The sequence below is a fragment of the Rhinatrema bivittatum genome, chromosome 10, assembly GCF_901001135.1.
Source record: "Rhinatrema bivittatum chromosome 10, aRhiBiv1.1, whole genome shotgun sequence".
Lineage (NCBI taxonomy): Eukaryota > Metazoa > Chordata > Amphibia > Gymnophiona > Rhinatrematidae > Rhinatrema > Rhinatrema bivittatum.
The window spans coordinates 19,722,920-19,748,248 of record NC_042624.1 but is presented as its reverse complement, the minus strand read 5'-3'; the positions used below and the strand labels follow the sequence as shown (position 1 = coordinate 19,748,248).

General features: G+C 45.1%; 1 protein-coding gene across 2 annotated transcripts in view; it reads right to left on the bottom strand.

The window, feature by feature from the left end:
- DDR2 (discoidin domain receptor tyrosine kinase 2) overlaps positions 1 to 25,329 on the bottom strand; it is a 662,671-nt gene that overhangs the window by 505,386 nt on the left and 131,956 nt on the right. For both annotated transcript variants that reach the window (XM_029618162.1, XM_029618161.1), the window contains exon 5: positions 7,603 to 7,750. In XM_029618162.1, coding sequence (XP_029474022.1) covers positions 7,603 to 7,750 — 148 coding nt within the window. The remainder of the gene's footprint in view (positions 1 to 7,602; positions 7,751 to 25,329) is intronic.

Genomic DNA, 25,329 nt, shown 5'->3' with positions numbered 1-25,329 from the left:
ATCAAGTTTTTAACATTTCCATTTCAGTATGAAGTAGCAGACTATCCTTAATATGCATATTCTCATCATTTTGCAACAATTGAACTTTAGAATTCAGAGCTGACAGATACTTCTAAGATATTTTCTTACTATGTTGTTCAATAGAAGATCTATTAGCATTAACTAAAGAGGAAAGATGAGCATTTACTTGAGAGACATTAGAGTCCAGCTTAGCTAGCAACCTCCACAAATCTGTGAGTGTGACATTTACGGGCTCATCTGAGCACTGTTGTACCATATCCATATTAGGTGACAAAACTGATTCACTCACAGGTCCAAGATGTTGATCTGCAGAAATCCTCCCAGATTGGGAATTCTCTAATGGGGGGCTCACACTCATTCCGGTGAAAATTCAACTCTTGTGGTTGGTGATCTTCATCGGGCAAGCCTCCAAGAGGTTGTGGAGGAGAAGGACGAGTGCCTGTAGTCAAAGAGGCACTAGACGTACCTGCAACACAATCACTATATGGCATTTCGCTATGTCTAATCAGGGGAGTGTCCATAGGGTCGCGATTAAGATGGATCTGTTGTGTTGTGAGGCATGGGCCCTTGGTTGCTGCAAGAGATGGCTCCTCCCACAGGGCGGAGCCCTGCGGGGACTTGCAGTGATAGGCTAGTTCTTTTTTTTTTTTTTTAATTTTTTATTTATGCTGATTTTAACAATCTTACATAGAAGAAAATAAACAATTGGTTACAGATTTTCCATACTGTTATCAATAATAACTGAGGTATACATCTCTAATCTGCAGTAAGAAATGTAAGAGGTAATGCTCCAGGATTGAGTCTTTATTATACTGCAACTTAGATTGGTAATGTCCCGTCTGAAGACTGTAGAGTGGAAGTCAGCACACAGTCTCACCAGGTCCCGAAAGGGAGATGGGTCCGGTAGTGATCCGCAAAGCGAGGTAGGCCCAGATGGAAAGGCCTGTTAGAGTAGATCCGGTAGTGGTCCGTGGTGCAGAGTAGGGTGAAGATCTATGGAGAGAGTGATGAGACAATGCAGAGACAGAACTGGAGCAGTAGTACTCACTCTGATGCTGGTAGCAGTAGTAGGAGAGAACCTCTGAGGAGCGGAGGTCCGGGACGAAATAAGGCCCCCGAAGAGCGGGTACCTTAGGTGTCCTTGTAGGAGATAGATAACCCTGGAGGGTAGACAGGAGCGAGGCAAGGCCCCTGAGGAGTGGGTACCTTAGGCTTCCTCATTAGTAGCTGGTATCCCCGGAGGGTGTAAGGAGTGAGGCAAGGCCCCCAAGGAGCGGATATCTTAAGCATCCTGGTTGGTAGCAAATAACCCCGGAGGGTGTAGAGGAGCGAGGTAAGGCCCCGGAGGAGCGGGTACCTAAGTCGTCCTGGAGCGAGAGTATACAGAGCGGAATCGTCTGGTAGCGAAGAGAGATTAGCATGGAGGATTCCTTGCTAACTTGAGAATCGTGAACGGAGATTAAATATCAGAGCTTGTGACATCTTGCGGTGGGGACGCCCCCAAGGTTCCCGCCATGACGCATGTAAAAAACGGGGCTGCACGCTCGTGCCCTTGGTGACTCCAGGAGAAAGATGGCGAACGCAATCGCCCATGCCGGACTGGGAACGCCGGAGGGATTGGCATGGAGAGGCAGAGGCATCCATCTTCCCAAAAGGGACTGAGTTAGGCAGAAAAAAGGTGAGCAATAGAGGGCGCAGCCATCTGCGACTGACGGGCGCAACAGGATCATAGGGGAGGAGGTAACAATTCTGGCCTTTCTCTTCTTCCCCATTAAATAACCAAACAATTGAAAGGGAAAAGAAAAAATTATCAAAGCTGTGCGCCCCTTTGGCGCGCGCATCTTAGGCGGCACGCTGGCAGCTGCACGCCCCTAGGCCGGCAGATTTAAAGAGCCGGCAGTCACAGAGATGATGATGTTGCCCTTACAGGAGTCCTGGGCGGGCCCAGCAGATTGGGGCAGACCAAGTGGTAAAAATCAACCTCCTAAAATGCCCAGGGAGAGTGGAGAGTGCCCTGAATGCTCCTCTTTTTTTCGTAACTCCCCAACACTGTGCCACTAAGCCAGCAGATTTAAAGAGCCGGCAGTCGCAGAGATGATGATGTTGCCCTTACAGAGTCCAGGGCAGGCCAGATGGTAGAAATTAGTCTCCAAAAACTCCCGGGGGGGTGGGGGTGGAGAGTGCCCTGAATATTCCTCTCTTCCTCATAGCTCCCCCTGTTTTTATCTTCTTTATCGTACTTTTTTCAAAAGAAATATAGAATATGATTGAAAGAGAATTTAGGGGTTGATTTTAAAAGGTTGTGCGTGGGCATACATGTGCGCGCACTACCCGGCGCGAGCACATGTACACCCAATTTTATAACTTGCACACGCAGGCAAGTTATAAAATCAGGGGACAGTGCGCGCAAGGGGTGCACAATTGTGCACTTTGCGCACGCTGAGCCGCGCTGCCTTCCCCCTAACCTGAACTTCCCACCCCTTCCCCTAACCTTTCCCCCCTAGCCCTACTCTAACCACCCAAAAATTTTTATTTTACCTTTTGCGCCTGCCTCTGAGGGAGCCTGACTCCACCCCGCCCCCGGATCGCCCTGAACCGCCCCCTCCCCACTCCTTTTTGCCAGCCCCAGGACTTACGCGCGTCCCGGAGCTTTATGCACTCCACTAGGTCTTTTTAAATAGGCCCAGTGCGCGTAACCTTTTTAAAATCTGGCCCTTAATTTGCAATAAAAAAATGCTTCTGGAAGCTTATAGAAGGTTGTAGAAGGTTCTAGAACCTTCTAAAAGGTTATACAACCATCAAGAAAGTTGTGAGGCCTATATATAGATGGCATCACTCAACAACTCACAGTCAGTTAAAGTCTTGCAGTCAGAAAGGCAGTTTTCTAAGTTCAGACACAGATTTCAAGTTACAGTTTTATTCGTTAAGATTTTAGTAAGTTCTCATATTAGTGAGTTTGTGCTTTATGAAGTGTAGCTCATTAGTGTGATATAATGGCATCATCATCATCATCATCATCATCATCATCATCATCAAAGTCCACTTCAAGACTTTCCTGCTGCTTACGGAAAGATTACGAATGTAACCTCACTGGAAACATAACAAACCAAATGGTAGGAGCGAAACTACCTTCAAATCGGCAAATACTCAATGTATTTCTTCAATTTACGTGTTGTTAAATTATCAATCAAAGAAAGTGTGACCTTAGTTGTAAAAGAAGTTCTTGGGCTCAAGGTCTCTGGTAAGATAGGTTGGAGAAGGGAGGAAAGAGGTTGAGAGCAAGTGAGAGACATTTTGTGCGCCCTTTGTGCGCCCCTTCGTGCGCACCAACACATAGAACCAGAAGCTACACGCGCCATCTTTTGTCAATCCACCCTCCAATTAATACTACCGCCGTAAAGCAGTTCTCCTCAAGCATCCCTCCAGCACCCAGCACCCAGCATTCATCCAGCCACTTCAGAATCCAGCACCCAGCATCCAACCAGCATCCAGCACCCAGCATTCATCCAGCCATTCCAGAATCCAGCATCCAGCCTCTCCAGCATTCAGCACCCAGCATTCAGCATCCAGCATTCATCCAGCCACTCCAGAACCCAGCACCCAGTATTCAACCAGCATCCAGCACCCAGCATTCACCCAGCCACTCCAGAATCCAGCACCCAGCATTCAACCAGCATCCAGCACCCAGCATTCACCCAGCCACTCCAGAATCCAGCACCCAGCATCCAACCAGCATCCAGCACCCAGCATTCATCCAGCCATTCCAGAATCCAGCATCCAGCCTCTCCAGCATTCAGCACCCAGCATTCAGCATCCAGCATTCATCCATCCACTCCAGAATCCAGCACCCAGCATCCAACCAGCATCCAGCACCCAGCATTCATCCAGCCATTCCAGAATCCAGCATCCAGCCTCTCCAGCATTCAGCACTCAGCATTCAGCATCCAGCATTCATCCAGCCACTCCAGAATCCAGCACCCAGCATCCAACCAGCATCCAGCACCCAGCATTCATCCAGCCATTCCAGAATCCAGCATCCAGCCTCTCCAGCATTCAGCACCCAGCATTCAGCATCCAGCTTTCATCCAGCCACTCCAGAACCCAGCACCCAGTATTCAACCAGCATCCAGCACCCAGCATTCACCCAGCATCCAGCACCCAGCATTCATCCAGCCATCAACTCCATCAATCAGTCAGTCTGATTGACAGCCCGGCACCCCTATATTCAAGTTCCATTACGCCTCTCCCCTCTTCCCACCCATCTTATTTTTTCAACAAACATGACACTCAATACTATTCCTATCTTATATAAAAGCAGGAGATTCATACCTAATAAACAATTCGCACCTATTGACCTACAAGCTCGACAAAAAAGGCTATTACCAATCATGCTCTCTCCTCTAAACCAACTTCTTGGTCTTACTTTATTCTCAATTACTCTATTGAACGCTCAATCCCTATCAAAAAAACCCCACCTACTCCACGACTATCTCGAAGAAGAGAAACCAGATTTATGTGCCATTACTGAATCCTGGCTAAAACCAGAGGATACAGCCTTGATCAATCAACTTCCTCTCCAAACATTTGATATCTTTTCCATCCCCAGACCCAAAAAAAGAGGAGGCGGTCTGTTATTAGCTTCCAAAAAATTCTAGGTTTATCTCTTCTTACATCTAACTCCTCCCCATCTCTTGAATTCGCTGTCTTCAAATCACATCACATGCAACTAGGCCTCATCTACGCTCCACCAGGCCGTCTCGATACAGACCCCTCTCCTCTAATAGAAAATATTGCTAGACACATCAACACGGACTCACCAGCCATACTGCTCGGAGATCTCAACCTCCACGTTGATGCTATTCCCCGTTCACCCAACTGTGAAATTCTCATCAACACTCTCAACCTCATGGGCTTTCATCAGCTAATAAACGAACCCATCCATAAAGCCGGACATACCCTCGATCTAATTTTTATTAATCAAGGTTTCTCCCTCATGGCTCCAGCAACCTGCTTGCCAATCCCATGGTCTGATCACAAATAAATCAACACATCGTTAGCCATTCACCTACCAAGCCCTATTACCGCAACGAAAACATCGGTTCAATTCAGAAAATTATGCAACCATGAAACCCTCATCACCCACCTTTCAGAGGAACTAAAACACATCAACACATCTGACGCTGACGCTGCCCTCGCATCCTGGTCCACTATCACCAAAAAAGTAGCAGATCAGAAATGCCCTCTTATCTCCAAATCCATCAACTCTAATAAAGAAAAGAAAAAGCCTTGGTATACCCCTTAAAGCGGGAACTGAGAAACAAAGAACTCATTTGGCGAAAAAACCCCACTTCTGCAAACAATTCAGCCTTCAAAACCAGCATGCACCAATACAGGATATCCATCCTTCAGACAAAAAGAGATTTTTACTCACGAAAAATCCACCACTTCATCTATGACCCAAAAGCCCTTTTCTCCCTGGTCTCATCCCTCACCAAACCACCCCCAACAGTCATTCCGGAGGATAAAGCTGCAAACAAAGCTGATGAACTCGCAACCTTCTTCATGGAGAAAATATCCAACCTACTGAATCCTCTTCGGGATCACAAAAATCCTTCCTCCCAATCTATTCTCCCAGTATCAACTCCATCTCAGACCTCAAGTCTGGAAGACTTCGACCTTGCATCCTCGCTTGAGATTGAAAACATACTAAAAAAACTTAAATCTGCATCCCACCCACTTGATTCAATTCCTGCTAATCTTCTCATAGCCGGTGCCAAAGCTATTGCTAAACCAATTGCTCAAATCATCAATGCCTCTCTAACACAGGGCTTAGTACCAACCCCTCTCAAACTTGCTATTCTGAAACCTCTTCTAAAAAAGCCAAATCTCTCTCCGGAAAATCCAGCCAACTTTCGGCCTATAGCCAATCTCCCTTTCATAGCTAAAATCCTTGAAAAAATAGTCAATCATCAACTCTGCGAATTCTTAGATGACAACAACATCCTTGCCACAACGCAGTTCGGCTGCCATAAATCCCGAAGCACTGAATCACTTCTAATTTCTCTAACTGACAACATTCTATTCAACCTCGAGAAAAAACAACCATGCCTACTGATCCTCCTAGATCTATCAGCGGCATTTGACACCGTCAACCACAAAATCCTCCTTGACCGACTAGCAGAGATTGGAATCAAAAACACCGCCTTCAACTGGTTTAAATCCTTCCTTCAAGACAGATTCTATAAAGTTAAGATCAACAACAAAGAATCCCAACCGATTAGTACAAATCTAGGCGTCCCCCAAGGATCCTCCTTATCTCCGACCTTATTCAACATTTACTTGCTCCCTCTCTGTAATCTACTGTCTAAGCTAAATCTAACCCACTACCTATATGCGGACGATGTCCAAATCCTCATTCCAATTACCAAATCTCTCCAAGAAACCCTTCATTTTTGGAATTCATGCTTCCTTTCCATTTCCAATCTCCTTGCTGATCTCTGCCTAATTCTAAATGCCAACAAAACAGAATTCCTCCTAATCACCCAAGATGGCAACTACCAACTCTCCAACACTCAACTTCAGGCAGCACCCCCTCTATCTCCCCGGGTCAGAAATCTAGGAGTCTTCATGGATGACCAACTGAATTTCAAAAGCTTCATCAATAACACCGTGAAAGAATGCTTCTTCAAACTCCAAGTCTTAAAAAGACTCAGACCCTTACTCCACCCCCAAGATTTTAGATCAATTTTGCAAGCAATCATATTCTCAAAAATTGATTACTGCAATTCTCTTTTACTTGGGCTCCCAGCTATTGCCCTAAAACCTCTACAAATGCTCCAAAATGCCACCACTAGGATTCTAACTAAAGCCAAAAAAAGGGACCACATTACACCAATTCTAAAGAATCTCCATTGGCTCCCTATAAAATATAGAATCCTCTACAAAACACTCTCTACCATCCATAAATCTATCTACAAAACATCACACCTTGACCTCAGGATACCTTTGCAACTACACTCATCCTCCTGTCCACTGAGATCTGCACATAAAGGTTCGCTAAAAATACCTCCATTCAAAATATCTTCCAACAAAAGAGCCTTCTCCACAGCAGGTCCTAACCAATGAAACTCTCTCCCCGCAGACCTTAGGCTCGAACAATGCCCCATCACATTCAAAAAAAGACTCAAAACCTGGCTTTTCACACAAGCCTACACCTGAACTGATCTTTTATATCACTTTTCCTTCCTGGTTAATGATCTCTTTATCCCACATTGCTTAATAATCCTTGACTTAATCTGAATTTCCCTCCTGCCAATCTTCAACCACTTGTTACATGATTAACCTAATTTATAGGAATTCTGCTAGTTAAAATTGTATATATTGTATATTGTATGTTATTATTTAATCAATTCAATGTTGTCCAAGTTCCATAGTTTCCCTGTTCTCTGTAAGACATTCGAGTTAAGTCATTTCTAAGTTCTATGTAAACCGAAGTGATTGGTAACATTGTTACCAGAACGTCGGGATATAAAAAATGTTAAATAAAATAAATAAATAAATTTTGGGAATATAGATGCTCACCCAGCCAGACACAGCCATATAGCTCCACTCTCAAGCAGACATTCATGGAGTGGTCAGACACTGGAATGACACGAACGAATCTCGCCACAATGGGAGGCTCCAGGTCCTTCAGTACAATGTCATAGGGGTTTGCATTTCCTTCGAGAACCTAAAGAGAAGCAAGCAAAGAGGAATTAGGCAGCATGCAGGAGAGCACCCTCCATCATGGGAAACCTCTTGTTCACCCAGACAGAATTTCACATCTGAGCTCTACAGAGATAGTAACACAATAAATGTTGGCAGAAAGACACAAATGGCCCATCCAGTCTACCAAGCAAGGTGTGAAGAGTCGTAACTGCCACTCTGTGAAGGTTACCTCAGTGCTTCATTACCATCCTAGGGAACCTTTGTGTTTATTCCTTGCCTTCTTCAGTTTATCTCCTTCACCTCCACTTGGAGGGTACTCCAGGTATCCACCACTCTTTCTGTGAAACAATATTTTCAGAAGTTCGTCACTCCACCCACCTTGGAGCTTCATATCATGCCCCCTAATTCCAGAACTTACTTTCCATTGAAAACAGTTTGCCTCTTGCACATTATTAATTCCTTTCAGATATTTAAAAGTCTGTATCATATGTCCCCTACCGTCTCTCCTCTCTGGTATACATTTTTAGATCCTCAAGTCTCATATGGCTTCTGATTCAGACCCAATACCACTTTAGATGTCTCTCTCTGGACTGCTTCTAGCCTCTTTCTCTTTTTCTATCTACAAGACAGACAAAAGGACCCATCCTCTGCTCTGTCCAGCAAATATATTCTAGCAGTGTCCTCATTTCTGCTCCTCAACACAGCTTTTCACCAGGGACATGGATGTGATCTTTCATTTGATTAAGACATATATTCCTCTAGTTTAGATTAGAAGCCTCCTCTTCACCAGATTTACAGGGACAGTTTTTTGAAAACTAATTATTATTAGCTTGAGCCTCACTATGCTTCCTGCATTGCCCTCAGTTTATCCCAGCAGGAGATTTAGAAGAGAGTGCACATTTATTCATTTTGGCAGGAGCTTTTTGACTTAGGGCCGGATTTTAAAAGCCCTACGTGCGCCGAGCCTATTTTATAAAGGCCCGGCGACACACATAAAGCCCTGGGATGCGTCTAAGTCCCGGAGTTTTACAAAAGGGGCGATCCGGGGGCGGGGCGGGGTCAGAGGCCACCAGCACAGCAGTCATTTGGAGGTAGGTGCAAAAGATTAGAGTAGAGCTAGGGGGGAAAGGTTAAGGGAAGGGGTGGGAAGGTTAGAATAGGGGGAAGGGAACAGGGGTAAGCCATGGGTGTCGGTACGTGCAAGATGCACAGGTGTGCACCCTCTTGCGTGCACCGACCCCCAATTTTATAACATGCGTGCGCCTGCGCACGCATGTTATAAAATCGGGCGCACATGTACGCCAATCCGTAGGTTTGAAAATGTACCCCTTATTTTTTAAAATAACTTTAAACCCAAGTTCAGGATTTAGAAATGTTTACATTTGTTTAGCTAGCCACTGAGTTCAATAAATAAAAAAAATCACTTCCTAGGTTTAAAAATATACCACTGCATATCTTTGAAGAATTGTATAAACTCTCTTTATATGGGATTTTATCAATTTCAGTACAGCCTGCATAAACCTCATTATTCCTTTCTTGATATGCAGAGATGCTCTCCTGACATCATCAATATCTGGAACTGGCAACAGAACACCAAGCTGCAACCACAAGGCTGTCATGATCAAATGAGACCAAGTATCAAATCCAATACCCAACGTCAATCACCACAGTAGCTCTTAAACATGCTCAATACCACTGAAAGCAGTATAACTCCATAGAGAATAATAGGAACAGGATAAATAAAAGTGGAAGGGAGTGGACAGTGGAGTGCCTCAGGGATCTGTATTGGGACCCTTACTGTTCAATATATTTATAAATGATCTGGAAAGAAATACGACGAGTGAGATAATCAAATTTGCAGATGACACAAAATTGTTCAGAGTAGTTAAATCACAAGCAGATTGTGATAAATTGCAGGAAGACCTTGTGAGACTGGAAAATTGGGCATCCAAATGGCAGATGAAATTTAATGTGGATAAGTGCAAGGTGATGCATATAGGGAAAAATAACCGATGCTATAATTACACGATGTTGGGTTCCATATTAAGTGCTACAACCCAAGAAAGAGATCTAGGTGTCATAGTGGATAACACATTGAAATCGTCGGTTCAGTGTGCTGCGGCAGTCAAAAAAGCAAACAGAATGTTGGGAATTATTAGAAAAGGAATGATGAATAAAACGGAAAATGTCATAATGCCTCTGTATCGCTCCATGGTGAGACCGCACCTTGAATACTGTGTACAATTCTGGTCGCCGCATCTCAAAAAAGATATAATTGAGATGGAGAAGGTACAGAGAAGGGCTACCAAAATGATAAGGGGAATGGAACAACTCCCCTATGAGGAAAGACTAAAGAGGTTAGGACTTTTCAGCTTGGAGAAGAGACGACTGAAGGGGGATATGATAGAGGTGTTTAAAATCATGAGAGGTCTAGAACGGGTAGATGTGAATCAGTTATTTACTCTTTCGGATAGTAGAAAGACTAGGGGACACTCCATGAAGTTAGCATGGGGCACATTTAAAACTAATCGGAGAAAGTTCTTTTTTACTCAACACACAATTAAACTCTGGAATTTGTTGCCAGAGAATGTGGTTCGTGCAGTTAGTATAGCTGTGTTTAAAAAAGGATTGGATAAGTTCTTGGAGGAGAAGTCCATTACCTGCTATTAAGTTCACTTAGAGAATAGCCACTGCCATTAGCAATGGTTACATGGAATAGACTTAGTTTTTGGGTACTTGCCAGGTTCTTATGGCCTGGATTGGCCACTGTTGGAAACAGGATGCTGGGCTTGATGGACCCTTGGTCTGACCCAGTATGGCATTTTCTTATGTTCTTATGTTAGAATACAAATACTGTATTTCATTTCTGGTACTAAATCATATTAAGGATGTAATAAAGAACAATATATAGGAGTTACAGAAGTACCACATGTATGCTAAAGTCTGAATAAAATAACAAAAAAGGTACACATGCACATTGCACATTTTGCCTTGCCCTCAACCATACTACAGTGCTGGGACTTGGGGGGGGGGGGGGGGCGCTAGCACCACAGGGGGCATCAGTGGTGTCCTTCACAACTTGTATTTTGTGTATCTGTACGGCGGGCATCAGCCTGACCATGGGCATCAAAACAGGGAGGATGGCAGGGGCTGTTCCTGACAATGACAATTCTGCCTCTGCCTCCTTCCTCTTTCTCTCCCTCTCTCCACCACCACTGCTTGTGATCAGAAGGGTGGAAGCAACAAAAACAACTCCTACTACCCCTACCCCCTCCCGCTTGAGCTGCAGCTTGCTCGCAGGGGAATGTAAATCTTAAAAGACGGAACTTCCTACGAGAAAACTCAAAAAATGTCCAGAGCACATATAGGCCCTTTTGCTTTTGGTGTGCATGCTGCTGACCTGCCGTCTGGACCATTGCTGGGACTCAGGAGGTACTACTGCTGCTGCTGGGCCTGGAACTGAGGCTACCGAGTGAGGTGATCCAATTTGCGGATGACACAAAATTATGCAGAGTAGTTAAATCGCAAGTGGATTGTGATAAACTGCAGGAGGATCTTGTGAGGCTGGAAGAATGGGCATTTATTGCCCTTAGACAACAAAAGAACTAGGGGGTCCTTTTATTGTCTGACCCAGTATGGCATGTCTTATGTTCTTATGTTACCCTTTGAACCTACAGAGCATTGCACCTCAGATTGCAGCCATAAAAATGTAAGTTCAAAGTTGTAAGAGGTTCCGAGGGAGATAAAGTAATGGCAAACCCAGACAGCCTGCTAGCTGTCTTAAGCCACTCTCTGTCTCTCTTTTTCGTGCGTCACTCCTTCCTGCATGGAGCAGCAGACTGCAGTACCACTCTTCCCTTCCCGGTTTGTCTTGGCTGTTGCATCGCTATTCAGTGGACTTCCCCAACTGCAGGGGAGCCCATCGGGAATGTTCTCACTGCTTGTCTGTCCCTCGGGGGTGGGATGCTGACTCTCATATCTGCTGGCCTCTTTCCCTTGCCTGGGGGCTCAGAGTAAAAACAAAAAAAAAACAAAAAAAAACCAGGGTGTCATAAGATTCTACCAGCTCAGGGCTGAATGAGAGACCCACTATAAAAGGGGTACTACCTTGCTGTAACATGTGAGTAAATAGAATAAAAGAATAATTTTTTACATTTATATTTGGGCTGAAGCCCACCTGCCAGTCATGAGAGGTTGAAACAGGAGGTCAGGGCAAGATAAGAAACAGCATTAGGGGGGTGGGGCAGGGAAGTTTGAGAAACTGCTGAAAGAAGGAAAGACTGAGAGAGGCAAGGCAGACAGTGGAGAGACAGTTTGAGAGACTGAGCAGAGTGTGGGGAAGGTGTGAGAGAGGGACTGGGCAAAGGGGGGGGGGGGGAGAAGCCAGGGTAGCCTTTGGGGTTGGGGGAGAAGAGGCTGAGCATAAGAACATAAGATAAACCATATTGGGACAGACCAAGGGTCCATCAAGCCCAGTATTCTGTTTCTAACAGTGGCCAATCCAAGTCACAAGTACCTGGCAAGTACCCAAACATTAAATAGATCTCAAGCTACTATAGCTTATTAATTAATAGCAGTTCATTGATTTTCCTCTAGGAACTTATACAAACCTTTTTTAAAACCAGTTACACTAACTTCCATAACCACATCCTCTGGCAATGAATTCCTAAGATTAACTATGCACTGAATGAAAAATAATGTTCTTCAATTTGTTTTAAATGAACTACTTGCTAACTTCATAGAGTGCTCCCTAGTCCTTCTATATCTGATGAGTAAACAACCAATTTACATTAATTTGTTCAAGTTCTTTCATGATTTCAACACCTCTATTATTTTTTAAACTTTTCATTTATGCATTTTCAAAAATAAACAAGACATTACATCTTGAAAGAAAAAATAGGAAATTGAAATTAAATACAAATACATGAAAAAAAAAATATCAATACACAGCCTTTTCAATTTACAAGTCAAAGTCCTCAAATAGGGGAGATCCAATGCATAACTCAAAGTAATTAACACATTACAAAGAGAAGAAAAAGAATGAGTATTTAAACAAACCTATAATATATCAGAGATCAAGATGGTTAGATTCAAGACTGGGGGGGCTTCAGAGAAGCTGACAATTTTAACATTCAAGAATTGGGTCAATTGCAGAGGGTCGAAAAAAAATATAGAAATTATTTTGATATTTAATCAAACATTAACAGGGGAACTTGAGAAAGAACCCCCCCCCCCCCCCCCCCCACTTGTTGAACCCTGTAACGCATAATAAGAACTTGTTACATTTTTTCTGAGTCTGTTTACAGACATCAAGAAACACCTTCACTTTCAGCTTGGAGAAGAGACGGCTGAGGGGGGATAAGATAGAGGTCTTTAAGATTATGAGAGGTCTTGAACAAGTAGATGTGACTCGGTTATTTACACTTTCAAATAATAGAAGGACTAGGGGGCATTCCATGAAGTTAGCAAGTAGCACATTTAAGACTAATTGGAGAAAATTCTTTTTCACTCAACCACAATAAAGCTCTGGAATTTGTTGCCAGAGGATGTGGTTAGTGCAGTTAGTGTAGCTGGGTTCAAAAAAGGTTTGGATAAGTTCTTGGAGGAGAAGTCCATTAACGGCTATTAATCAACTTTACTTAGGGAATAGCCACTGCTATTAATTGCATCAGTAGCATGGGATCTTCTTAGCGTTTGGGTAATTGCCAGGCTCTTGTGGCCTGGTTTGGCCTCTGTTGGAAACAGGATGCTGGGCTTGAAGGACCCTTGGTCTGACCCAGCATGGCAATTTCTTATGTTCTTATGTTCAAATGTAAGAAGGTTTCAGACCTATGTGTTGCAAAGAAGGACCCTTTGCCCGAGGTGGTAGTGGCGCCACCCATGGGGGAAACCATCAGGAGGCAAGGCCAAATGGGAAGCAGAGGCCAACTTTAGCTTCGCCAATACCAGCCCTTGGGTACCGGGGCCTGCTGTACTTAGGTGAGCCTCCACGTGGTTGATCATGGAAAGAGTGTCCAAAGCAGGATGCCAGGAAGCAGCAGAGATGCAGGGTCCCAAAAGGGAGAGACAGGGTCCAAAGTCCAGACAGACTGAAGCGGAGGCAATGCAGTTGGAGACAAGGTTAAGTCCGGACTGCAAGTCAGGCAGATAGCTGAAGTCAAGGCCAGGTCCAAGCAAGAATCAGGGGAGGCGGCTGGAGACAAGGTCAATTCCAAGCAGGGCAGGCGGCTGGAGACAAGGTCAAGTTCAAGCAGAAGTCAGGGCAGGTGGCTTGAGACAAGGTCAGGTTCAAGCAGAGGTCAAAACCAGGGAGGTCCGCCCGAAAGGAAGAAGGAACTGGGGCTGGAGCAGGTACTGGAGCAGGAACAGGAGCTGGAACAGGATCAGGTATCGGAACAGGACCAGGTACAGAACAGGAGCAGGTACTGGAACAGGAAGTGGAACAGGCAGCAACGAAGTACACGACAGGAAGCGTGGAGACCTGTTGCCAAGGCAAAGTCTAAGTGGCAGGGCCTTCCTTATATATGGAGACTGGTTAACGCCACCATCCGGAGCTGAGGAAGGCTTTCCTGCAGTGGCCCCTTTAAAGTCTGGGGAGGTGCACGTGCATGCACCTAAGGCGAACAGGCCTAAGACTAGGAAATGGTGCTGTCTCTCCACGACGCACATGGGGAGACCCGACCAGGTCCGGAGGAGACTGCAGCAGTGCTGGAGAGGCCTGGGAGCACAGATGGAGCGTGAGTATGTAGGCAGCTGCCTACCGTTGCCAGAGTGGACGAGCCAGGTCCGGGACCCCGGCATCAGGGGTAAGTGAAGCCGACTGCAGGTCTGCTGCAGCCAGGAAGCTTAACACTGTGTCAAAAAAATAATTTTAGTAGCCAGTCTTTGTCAAGTTCAAGGACAAAAGTAACTATAAACATAGCCAAGACAGTCAATTCTGAATCTGAAGTTTCAAGCAAAGCATATACTTCCAATATAGCACCATCAGAAGGTTCCAAAGGTACATGTGCATCTCCTTGTACTTCATCTGAATTCCTCTTAAGACATGGCAAATAAAATATTTTTGAGGAATAGTGTTATCAGGAACATGAAGAATCTCAATAAGATACCTCCTAAACATCTCTCTTGGAGACACCGAAGCAATTTGGGAAAGTTTATAAACCTGAGGTTCTTACTTCTAACAATGTATTCAAAATTTTCCATTTTCAAAGCAAGAGTTATATCTGATTGAACCAACCCAAATCTGCTGTTAAAGCCTGAACTTGCCTTTCCAAACCAGTACAGTTCTGAACTAGAGGAGACAGTTGCTGGGATATTGAATTTCCAAGATCAACAATGGCATCCAAAATTGCTTCCAAAGAAAAAAAAAGGTCTCCTTACTGAAAAAGGTGGCTGAGAAAGTAATTGAAACTCAGTTTATTGCTGTCAGAAGTTCCATCCCTCCCCAGTCTACCACCTCCAGCCATTTCTTTACCCAGTAGTCCTGAAACACTTGTAGGACTCACTGTTGTAGAGTCTTCCACTCCCCATGGGTGTCACCGACTGTATCATCTGTCAAAGCACCTAATGGCTCTTGGGAGGTTCGAAGAGCGGCAGGATTTCCAGGTGGCATTCTCTGCAACAGGCTCAATGGTGACAATGAGCCTGGGGGAGAAGGGAGCTCAAATTCCCCTCCTGCGCTCTGCAATGGCTGATTCCCTGGTGTGGATCAGTTGCTGACAATGTGGACATCCATTGGACCCATTAGAGGAGGCTTCGGGTGGACTGCGGGGATAGATCCAGCCTTGGGCTTCCTTTTGCGACCCATAACAGGTAAAAAAAAGAAGCAAGAAGAAAAAAAAAGGCAATCAGCCTAATGGAGAACCAAACACTGCCATCTACTGATCGGCCATCTTGGATCTTTTGTAGACCTCTATTATATCCTATCTCAGTCATCTCTTCTCCATCCAAACAGCCCTAACTTCTTTAGCCTTCCCTCATAGGGGAGACATTCCATATCCTTTATCATTTTGGTATTCCTTCTCTGTACTTTCTCCAGTGCAACTATATCTTTTTTGAGATGTGGCGATCAGAATTACAAACAGTATTCAAGGTGCAGTCTCATCATGGAGCGATACAGAGGCATTATGACATCCATTGTTTTAATTGCCATTCTCTTCCTAATACTTCCTAACATTCTGTTTGCTTTTTTGATTGCCACAGCACACTGAGCCGATGATTTCAATGTATTATCCACTATGACACCTAGATCTCTTTCCTGGGTGGTAACTCAGAAAGTACAGAAAGATTATTTTTCCTTATATGCATCACCTTGCACTTGTCCACAATAATTTAATCTAATTTAATAATAATTTAATAGTAGTTATCCAGTTAATTCCGTTATTTTATTATTTATATAGCTTGTTGCTGTTAAATGTACAACCTGTTTTGATATCTGTTCTACTGTATTATCTGTTATATGTAAAAGCCTGTTGCTAAGTTATTGTTTCCCTGTAAACCGAAGTGATGTATATCTATACGTACCTCGGTATAGAAGAATCTATAAATAAATAAATAAATAAATAAATATATAATCTGTCATTTGGAAGCTCAATCTTCCAGCCTCACAAGGTCCTCCTGCAATTTATCACAATCCGCTTGAGATTTAACTACTCTGCATAATTTTGTGTCATCTGCAAATTTGATCACCTCACTTGTCGTACCCCTTTCCAGATCATTTATAAATATATTAAAAGGCACCAGTCCAAGTACAGATCCCTGAGGCACTCCACTGTTTACTTTTTTCTATTGTGAAAACAGACCATTTAATCCTACTCTCTGTTTCTTGTCATTTAAGCATTTTGAAATCCACAAAGGGCATTGCCTCCTACCCCATGACTATTTAGTTTTCTTAGAAGCATCTTATGAAAGACTTTACCAAACGCTTTCTGAAAATCCAAATACACCACATCTACCAGATCACCTTATCCACATGTTTATTCACCCCTTCAAAAAAATGTAGGAGATTTGCAAGGCAAGACTTCCCTTGGATAAATCCATGCTGGCTGTGTCCCATTAAGCCATGTCTATCTAAATGTTTTGTGATTTTATTCATGATTTTTCCCTGCACAAGTCAAGCTCACCAGCCTATAGTTTCCTAGATCACCCCTTGAGCCCTTTTTAAATATCGGGGTTAAATTGGCCACATTCCAGTCTAGAGGTACAATGGATGATTTTAAAGATATGTTACAAATTAATTGAAATAGATTTGAAATTTCATTTTTTAGTTCTTTCAGAACCTTGGAGTGTATACCATCCAGTCCAAGTGATTTACTACTCTTCAGTTGGTCAGTCTGGCCTACCATGCCTTCCAGGTTCACCGTGATTTGATTCAGTTCATTTGAATCGTCACCCTTGAAAACTTTCTGGAATGGGTATCTATTTCCCCAACATCCTCTTCAGTAAACACCAAAGCAAAGAATCATTTAGTCTTTCTGCAATTACCTTATCTTCCCCAAGGGCCCTTTTAACCCCTCGATTATCTAATGGTCCAACCGACTCCCTCGCAGGCTTTCTGCTTCAGATATTTAAAAAAGTTTTTATAATGAGTTTTTGCCTTTATGGCCAACTGTTGCGCTCGGGGGTGGACCCTTGTCCTGGAGCCGTGGAGAACGGCTCCCTGGTAGGGGCCAGGAAGCACCTGCCCCTAGGGGCGGAGCACTGGAGGAGACAGAGGCTAGGATGTGTTTCACCACTGGAAGCCCGTGGTCCCCCCGGGTGGAGCCCTTAGGGACCTGGGCTGCTTGGACTTAGGTGGGCCTCGCAGGGTCTCCTGGAGAGGTAGTAGACAGGCGTGCCCACAGACAGCAAGGGAGCAAGGTCAGACTTGAGATCGTAGGTCTGATGGAGCAAAAAAGACCAGAACAGCGTAGGTGATGATAAGGCAAGGGACAGAGCCAGAATCAGGAGACGTAGTCAATCAGGCAGAGGTCAGAATCCGAGGGTCAGTCCAAGGAGAAATCAACAAAGCAGAGGTCAGGTTCCAGAGGTCAGATGAGGTCATATGGCAGGCAGAGGTCCTAAGGCAGGCAGCAGGCAGAGTGGTCAAGGAACAGGCTGAAGTCAGTACCAGAGAGGCAGTCCGAGGTACTACCTGGGGAGACAGACGAAAACTGGAACAGAAGGACACTGGAACAGTAGGATGCAGGAACAAGGCTGGAACAGTAGGATCCTGGAACAAGACTGGAATGAGACTGGAACAAGGCTTAGAACGCAGTGCCAATCTAGCACAATGCCGACCCGTTTGCCAAGGCAAGGAAGTGCAGGCAGGAACTTCCTTACGTAATTCTTTCAATCAGGGTGCGCCGCAGAGATAGTACTCGCCCCTGGCCCTACAAGAGGCGGGTGGTCCGCACGCGCTAATGAAGGGGCGTGGCCAATGCCACAGGAGACACCGAACTCCGGCGTGAGGCCTGGTGCGCAGTGGAAGGCCCAGTGACTGCCGCCGCGGGACGCCGAGGCCTGGAAGAGCTTGTGGCTGCTGCTGGGGAGGCCAACTCAGGACCTGCAGAGGAGCCAGAGAGGTTAGCAGGCCCATGCGCGGGCCGGAAGCGGACGGGATGCGCAACAGTACCCCTCCCCCCTTCTAGGCCTCCCTCTACGTGGCCGTGGCTTGTCAGGGTAAGTCCTATGAAAGATCTTCAGGATCTTTCATAGGACTTACCCTGACAAGCCACAAATTCTCCTCGGCCCCATAACCCTCCCAGGCTAGGAGGTACTCCCATCTCCTTCGACGCCGACAGACATTGAGGACCTCTCTTACCTGAAGAGATGTATCTGGTTTGGTAGAGACCCATGGAGGAGAGGGGCTCTATGTGAGGGCCAGGAGAGGACCAAAGGTTTCAACAGCGAAACATGGAAAGTGCTATGGATACGATACTGCTCCCACTCTTCGAATCACTGGAAACAGACCAATGTATTTCAGAGCCAAGCGATGAGAGGGAAGTCTTAATCTTATGTGTCGGGCGCTCAGCCACACCTTCTGGCCAGGACAGAAGAGTGGAGCGGTACGTCTATGGGCGTCAGAAGTACGCTTGGAGTGTTCATCGGCCTGGGAAAGGCGTTCTTTAACTTGATTCCACACTTGACAAATAGTGTGGGCCATGGATTGCGCCGCTGGAGAGGGAACAGTCAGAGGACCTGGGAGAGGCAGCCAAGGTTGTCATCCAAATACCATAGAGAATGGAGATGCATCGGTGGCCGCAGCGACGTGGGTATTGTGCGACAGCTCAGCCCAAGGTAGTAGATCAGACCAGTTGTCCTGCTGATCATTCACATAGGAGCGAAGGAATGTTTTCAAGGTCCAATTGGGCCTTTCAGCTTGACCATTGGTGTGGGTGATAGGCCAATGTGAAACTCAGGGCAATGTTAAACTTTTTACATAGGGAGCACCAGTACCTAGCAACAAACTGTGGTCCTCAGTCGGATATAATCTCCTTTGGGAGTCCATTGAGACGGAAAATGTACTTCAAAAACAACTTGGCTAATTCTGGGGCCGATGGGAGGCCCGGCAAGGGAATAAAGTGACCCATCTTCGAAAAACAGTCAATGATGACCCAGATTATGGTATTGTTCTGGGATGGAGGCAAGTCTGTGATAAAGTCCGTTGAGATGCTGGACCATAGCTCAGTAGGTGCTGGAAGAGGTTGGAGTAGGCCCCAAGGCTGTCTGGTAGGTGGCTTCTGTTGGGCGCAGATGGGACATGAATCTACATAGTTTGGGAATCTTGCACCATGTTGGGCCACCAATAATGTCTCCGTAACAACTCTAGGGTCCTGGTAAGACCCGGGTGGCCTGCCAACTTGGAATCATGAGCCCATTTCAGAACTCGTTCACATAATCTATGTGGAACGATGGTTTTCCCAGTAGGAACTGTAGTGGTCATGGCAAGGGATACACAGGCAGGATCTATGATGTAGTTAGGGACATCAGGAACATCCTCGGGTTCAAATGATTTTGACAGTGCATCAGCACGGAGGTTCTTGGAACCTGGGCAGAAACATAGAATGAAGTTGAATCGTTCAAAGAAGAGCACCATCAGGCTTGTCGAGGATTCAGGAGCTGAGCTTCTTTAAGGTGCTCAAGGTTCTTATGGTCAATGAAGATGGTAAACTTGTGTTGCACCCCTTCCAACCAGGGGCGCCACTCTTGGAGTGCCAACTTGACGGCAAGAAGTTCTCGGTCACCTATGGTATAGCATTGCTCTGTAGGAGAGAATTTGTGTGAGTAGAATGAACAAGGTATCAATTTACCCTTGGGAGAAAACTGGCTCAGGACAGTTCCTGCACCAATTGCAGAGGCGTCGACTTTGACGACAAATGGACATCTTGGATCCAGATGCTGAAGACAAGGACCAGAAAAGAAAGCTTCTTTAAGCGACTGAAAGGCGGCATGGGCTTTGGGAGTCCAGCCATGAGTGTTAGCCCCTTTCTTGGTCATGGCAGTAAGCGGAGCAGCTAGGGTAGAGTAATTGGCAATGAAGCTCTGGTAATAATTAGTAAAGCCAAGGAAACGTTGTAAGGCCTGTAGGCCTACTGGCTGGGGCCAGTCACGGATCCCCTGGACTTTCTCTGGATCCATGGAGAAATCTCGATTGGATATGATGTACCCTAAGAAGGGTAAGCGATTACACTCGAAAAGGCATTTTTCTAACTTGGTATAAAGATGGTTTTCTCTTAGACGTTGAAGGACTATCCAGACGTGCTCTTGATGAGATTCAAGGTCTTTGGAAAAGATTAGGATGTCGTCACGATATACGACTGCGAAGCAGTACAGGAGATCTTGGAGAATTTCGTTCATAAAGCGTTGAAAGACTGCTGGGGCATTGCATAGCCCAAAGGGCATCACGGTATATTCATAGTGACCATCCCTCATGTTGAATGCAGTTTTCCAGATTTCAGGTTGGATGCGTACCAGATTGTACGCACCCCTCAGATCCAACTTGAAGATCCGTGCCCCTTCAAGGCAGTCGAACAGCTCGCTGATAAGGGGCAGGGGGTATCAGACGTTGTGGGTTATGGCGTTGTCTGTAATCAATACATAAGAACATGCCATACTGGGTCAGACCAAGGGTCCATCAAGCCCAGCATCCTGTTTCCAACAGTGGCCAATCCAGGCCATAAGAACCTGGCAAGTACCCAAAAACTAAGTCTATTCCATGTTATGATTGCTAGTAATAGCAGAGACTATTTTCTAAGTCACCTAGGATGCAGGAACAAGGCTGGAACGAGGCTTAGAATGCAGTGACAATCTAGCACACAATACAATGCCGACCCGATTGCCAAGGCAAGGAAGTGCAGACAGGAACTTCCTTAAGTAATTCTTTCAATCAGGGCACGCTGCGGAGCTAGGACCCGCCCCATGCCCTACAAGAGGCTGGGCGGTCCGCGCACGTGCGCATAGGGGCGTGGCCAACACCACGGGAGACGCAGAACTCCAGCGTGAGGCCTGGTGCACAGTGGAAGGCCCAGCAACCGCTGCTGCAGGACGCCGAGGCCTGCAAGAGCTTACGGCTGCCACTGGGGAGGCCGACCCGGGACCTGCAGGGGAGCCAGAAAGGTGAGCAGGCCCGTGCACGGGCCGGACACGGACAGGGCGCACAACACCAACTTCTTTTTAAATTCTCTCTTAGCCTGTCTTTTCAATGTCTTACATTTTACATGCCAATGCTTATGCTTTATCTTATATTCTTATTTAGTTATTTATTTATTTGTTTATTTTTAATTTTTATATACCGATGTTCCTGTAAAGAATACATATCGCACCGGTTTACAAGGAACTGAACAGTCGCCTCCAGGGCGGAAATACATTAAAACAGTCGCCTCAAGGCAGAATACATTAACACAAGTATACAGGAAAACTATTAAAGAGATCTTTCATAAACTCAATTAAATGTAACTGGGAACCATAAATCAGGAACATATGTACAGAGGTAGGTATATCGTCTGTCGCTTCACCAGATTTTAGCTCTCAGGGAAAGCTTGAGTGAATAGCCAAGTCTTTAGCTTCTTTTTGAATGTCGGAAGGCATGGTTCTTGGCGGAGGTCCGGTGAGAGCAGGTTCCAAAGATGGGGACCTGCAGTGGACAGAGCTCGTTTCCTCAATGAGGTTTTTGTTGGCTGGGTGTGAAGCATGTTCTGGTATGCACTTCTGATTGGTCTATTGGAGATGTGTTGCTGTAGTTGGAAGGATAGGTTGAGGGGGGAGATGTTGTGAAGAGCCTTGTGAATCATCATGAGGGATTTAAATTGTATCCTAAATTTTATAGGCAGCCAGTGAAGATTTTTGAGGATAGGGGTGATGTGATCCCATTTTTTGGTGTTAGTGAGAATTCTGGCCGTCGCGTTCTGGACCATCTGAAGTGGTTTGATGGTGTTGGCTGGCAGGCCCAGGAGGAGTGAGTTGCAATAGTCCAGTTTAGGGAGGATGATAGATTGTAGTACCAAGCGAAAGTCTCGGAAGTGTAGAAGAGGTTTTAATTTTTTTAAGACTTGCAATTTGAAGAAGCAGTCTTTGGTAGTATTGTTTATGAACTTGGTGAAGTTGAGTTGGTTGTCCAGAAGTACACCAAGATCTCTTACTTGTGGCGTGTGGTCGATTGATGTGAAGGAGAGTTGGGTGGAACTAGTTGGGTTGAATAGAGAGCACTTGTCTGGAGCTATTATGAGGATTTCAGTTTTGCTAGTATTTAGCACAATGTTGAGGCTTGTTAGCAAGTTTTTGATTGCCGAAAGGCAGCTGTTCCAGTAAGACCACGTTTTGTGGAGGGATTCCATTATCGGGATGAGGATCTGAATGTCATCCGCGTATAGGAAGTGTGTTAGCTTGAGGTTAGATAGTAGATGGCAGAGTGGAAGGAGATAAATATTGAACAGTGTAGGTGAAAGGGATGATCTTTGAGGTACCCCCAGCTTTGATCTGATAGGGAGTGATTCTTTGTTGTTAATCCTAACCTTGTATTGCCTGTTTTCAAGGAAAGATTTGAACCAGTTGCGCGCTGAACCTGTTATACCAATATCTGCTAGACGCTGAATGAGGCAGGAATGGTTCACAGTGTCGAACGCTGAGGAGAGGTCCAGTAAGACGAGAAGGAAAGGTTGACCATTTTCCAGGTTGATGAGGATGTTATCAGAAAGCGAGGCTAGTAGAGATTCAGTGTTCAGTGACTTTCGAAATCCGAATTGATTGGAGGTTAGAATGTCATTCTCTTCTAGGAATTCGGATAGTTGTCTGTTTACTACCTTCTCCATGATTTTTGCAATCATTGGGAGGTTGGCAATTGGTCTGAAGTTAGCTGGGTCAGTGGGTGGAAGGTTAGGTTTTTTAAGGAGAGGCTTGAGAATAGCAAACTTGAGTTGGTCAGGGACTTGACCTTGGGAGAGCGAGCAGTTTATGATGTCTGCTATCGGTTTAGTGATGATGTTAGGAATGGAGAACAGTAGATTGGATGGGATGTGGTCAAGTGGGTGGGACGAGGGCTTCATCTTCCTAAGGATGTTTTCAATTTCTAAGGCGGACGTCTGCTCAAGGGAAGCGGACGTCTGCTCAAGGGAAGCCATCGAAGCTGTAGTTGCTTTTATTGCATGTGGGTTGGGTGAGAGTATTGTGTGCTGGTGGTGGGAGGGTAGTTCGGTTGAGGAGAGGGCCCCTTAAGAGGAGCGAGGAGGGTGTCTATTTTTTTCTCAAAGTAGACCGCCAGTTCGTTGGCTTTGTTGGATGCTTGTGCGTCTGGTATAAGAGGGATAGTTGGTTTAGTGAGGGCTGACACATAGGAAAACAGAGCTCTAGAGTCGAATATAAAGTGGTGGATCTTTTTTGAGAAGAATTCTTTCTTGGTTATATTGATGATGTTTCTGTAAGAGTTTAGGCAAGATTTATAAGCCAAGAGGGTAATAGTGGATGGGTTTTTTCGCCACCTGTGTTCCTTACATCTGAGCTCTTGTTTGAGCGACTTCAACTCCGGCGTGAACCAGGGTTTCCTGTTGTCCTTTTCAGGATGGAGCAATTTCGTGGTCATGGGGCATACTTGATCAGCCACCCTATTGGTGATGTTGATCCATGAGGTAGTGGCAGTGTTGACGTCTGAGAGGTTTAGTTGAGCTAGTTCTTTGGATAAATGAGAGCTGAGGATTTCTCCAGTACAAGGTTTTCTGATGGCGACTGAGGTTGCATGTGTAGTTTGGGGAGGGTGTTCCATGATCTCTAGAGCCGTGGAGATGATTCGGTGGTCCGTCCAAGGGACCTGTAGGCATGATGGATTGTTAACGGACGATATACCTTCATTTACGAAAATGAAGTCTAACGTGTGACCTGCCTTGTGGGTGGGTTCGTTGACAATTTGCCTGAACCCCATGTGGCCGAGGGAGGAGAGTAGGGTTTCGCAGTTGGTGGAGCGAGGTAGGACGTCCACGTGCAGGTTGAAGTCTCCCATGAGGATCGCTGGTTTTCCTGCATTAAGATGTTTGGCGGCTAGTTCAATGATGGGGGATGGGTCTGCCTTGAGAATTCCTGGGGGAGCGTAAATCAATCCGATTAGAAGGTATTTTGATTTGAAGAGGGCAAATTCGAGGTTAGCTGTTGTAATTGTGGCTTGTAGGGTCAGGCCTAATCCTTTTTTGGTGGCTAGGAGCAGCTCTCCTCCTCTTTGTTTTGATCCTGGGAATAGAGAGTAGGTCATAAGCCTGGGTAGGTAGCTGATTTAGAAGTACTGTATCTGTAGTTTTTAACCAGGTTTCTGTGATAGCACAGATGTCTGGTTTAGTATCGTTTAGGAGGTCGTTGAGGATGTGTGATTTTTTTAGAGATGGACTGAGCATTGAATATTCTTCTGATGGATCCTTCTTCCAATTTTTGTATGAAGATCTTTCAGCTAAATCAGCCTCTTTCACCTCACCTTTTAGCCATGCTGGCAATCATTTGATCTTCCTTCCAACTTTCTTAATTCAGGGAATACGTCTGGACTGCATTTCTAAGATGGTATTTTTTAACAATGTCCATGCCTGTTGCACAATCTTAACCTTTGTAGCTGCACCTTTCAGGTTTGTTTGTTTTTTTTTAACTATTTTTCTTATTTTATCAAAGTTTCCCTTTTGAAAGTTTAGTGCTTGAGCCGTGGATTTACTGACTGTCCCCCTTACAGTCATAAATTCAAATTTGATCATTGCCAAGTGGCCCCATCACCATTACCTCTCTCAAAAACTCCTACACTCCACTGAGAATTAGATCTAAAATTGCTCCCTCTCACGTCAGTTCCTGAACCAACTGCTCCATAAAACTAATTTATTCCATCCAGGAACTTTATTTCTCTAGCATGTCCTGATGTTTCACTTACCCAGTTAATATTGGGGTAATTGCAATCTATAAGCAAAATAGCAATCTATAAGCAATCTATAAGCAATCTATTTATTTTATTTATTTATTTATTTAGAAACTTTTATATACCGGTATTAGTGGGGACATCATACCGGTTCACATAATAACTGAGAGCTTGGAAAATACATTTCAACAAGGACAATGTAACTGGGCGGGGGGTAAACCAATAGGCAGTATGTCTATATCTATAAG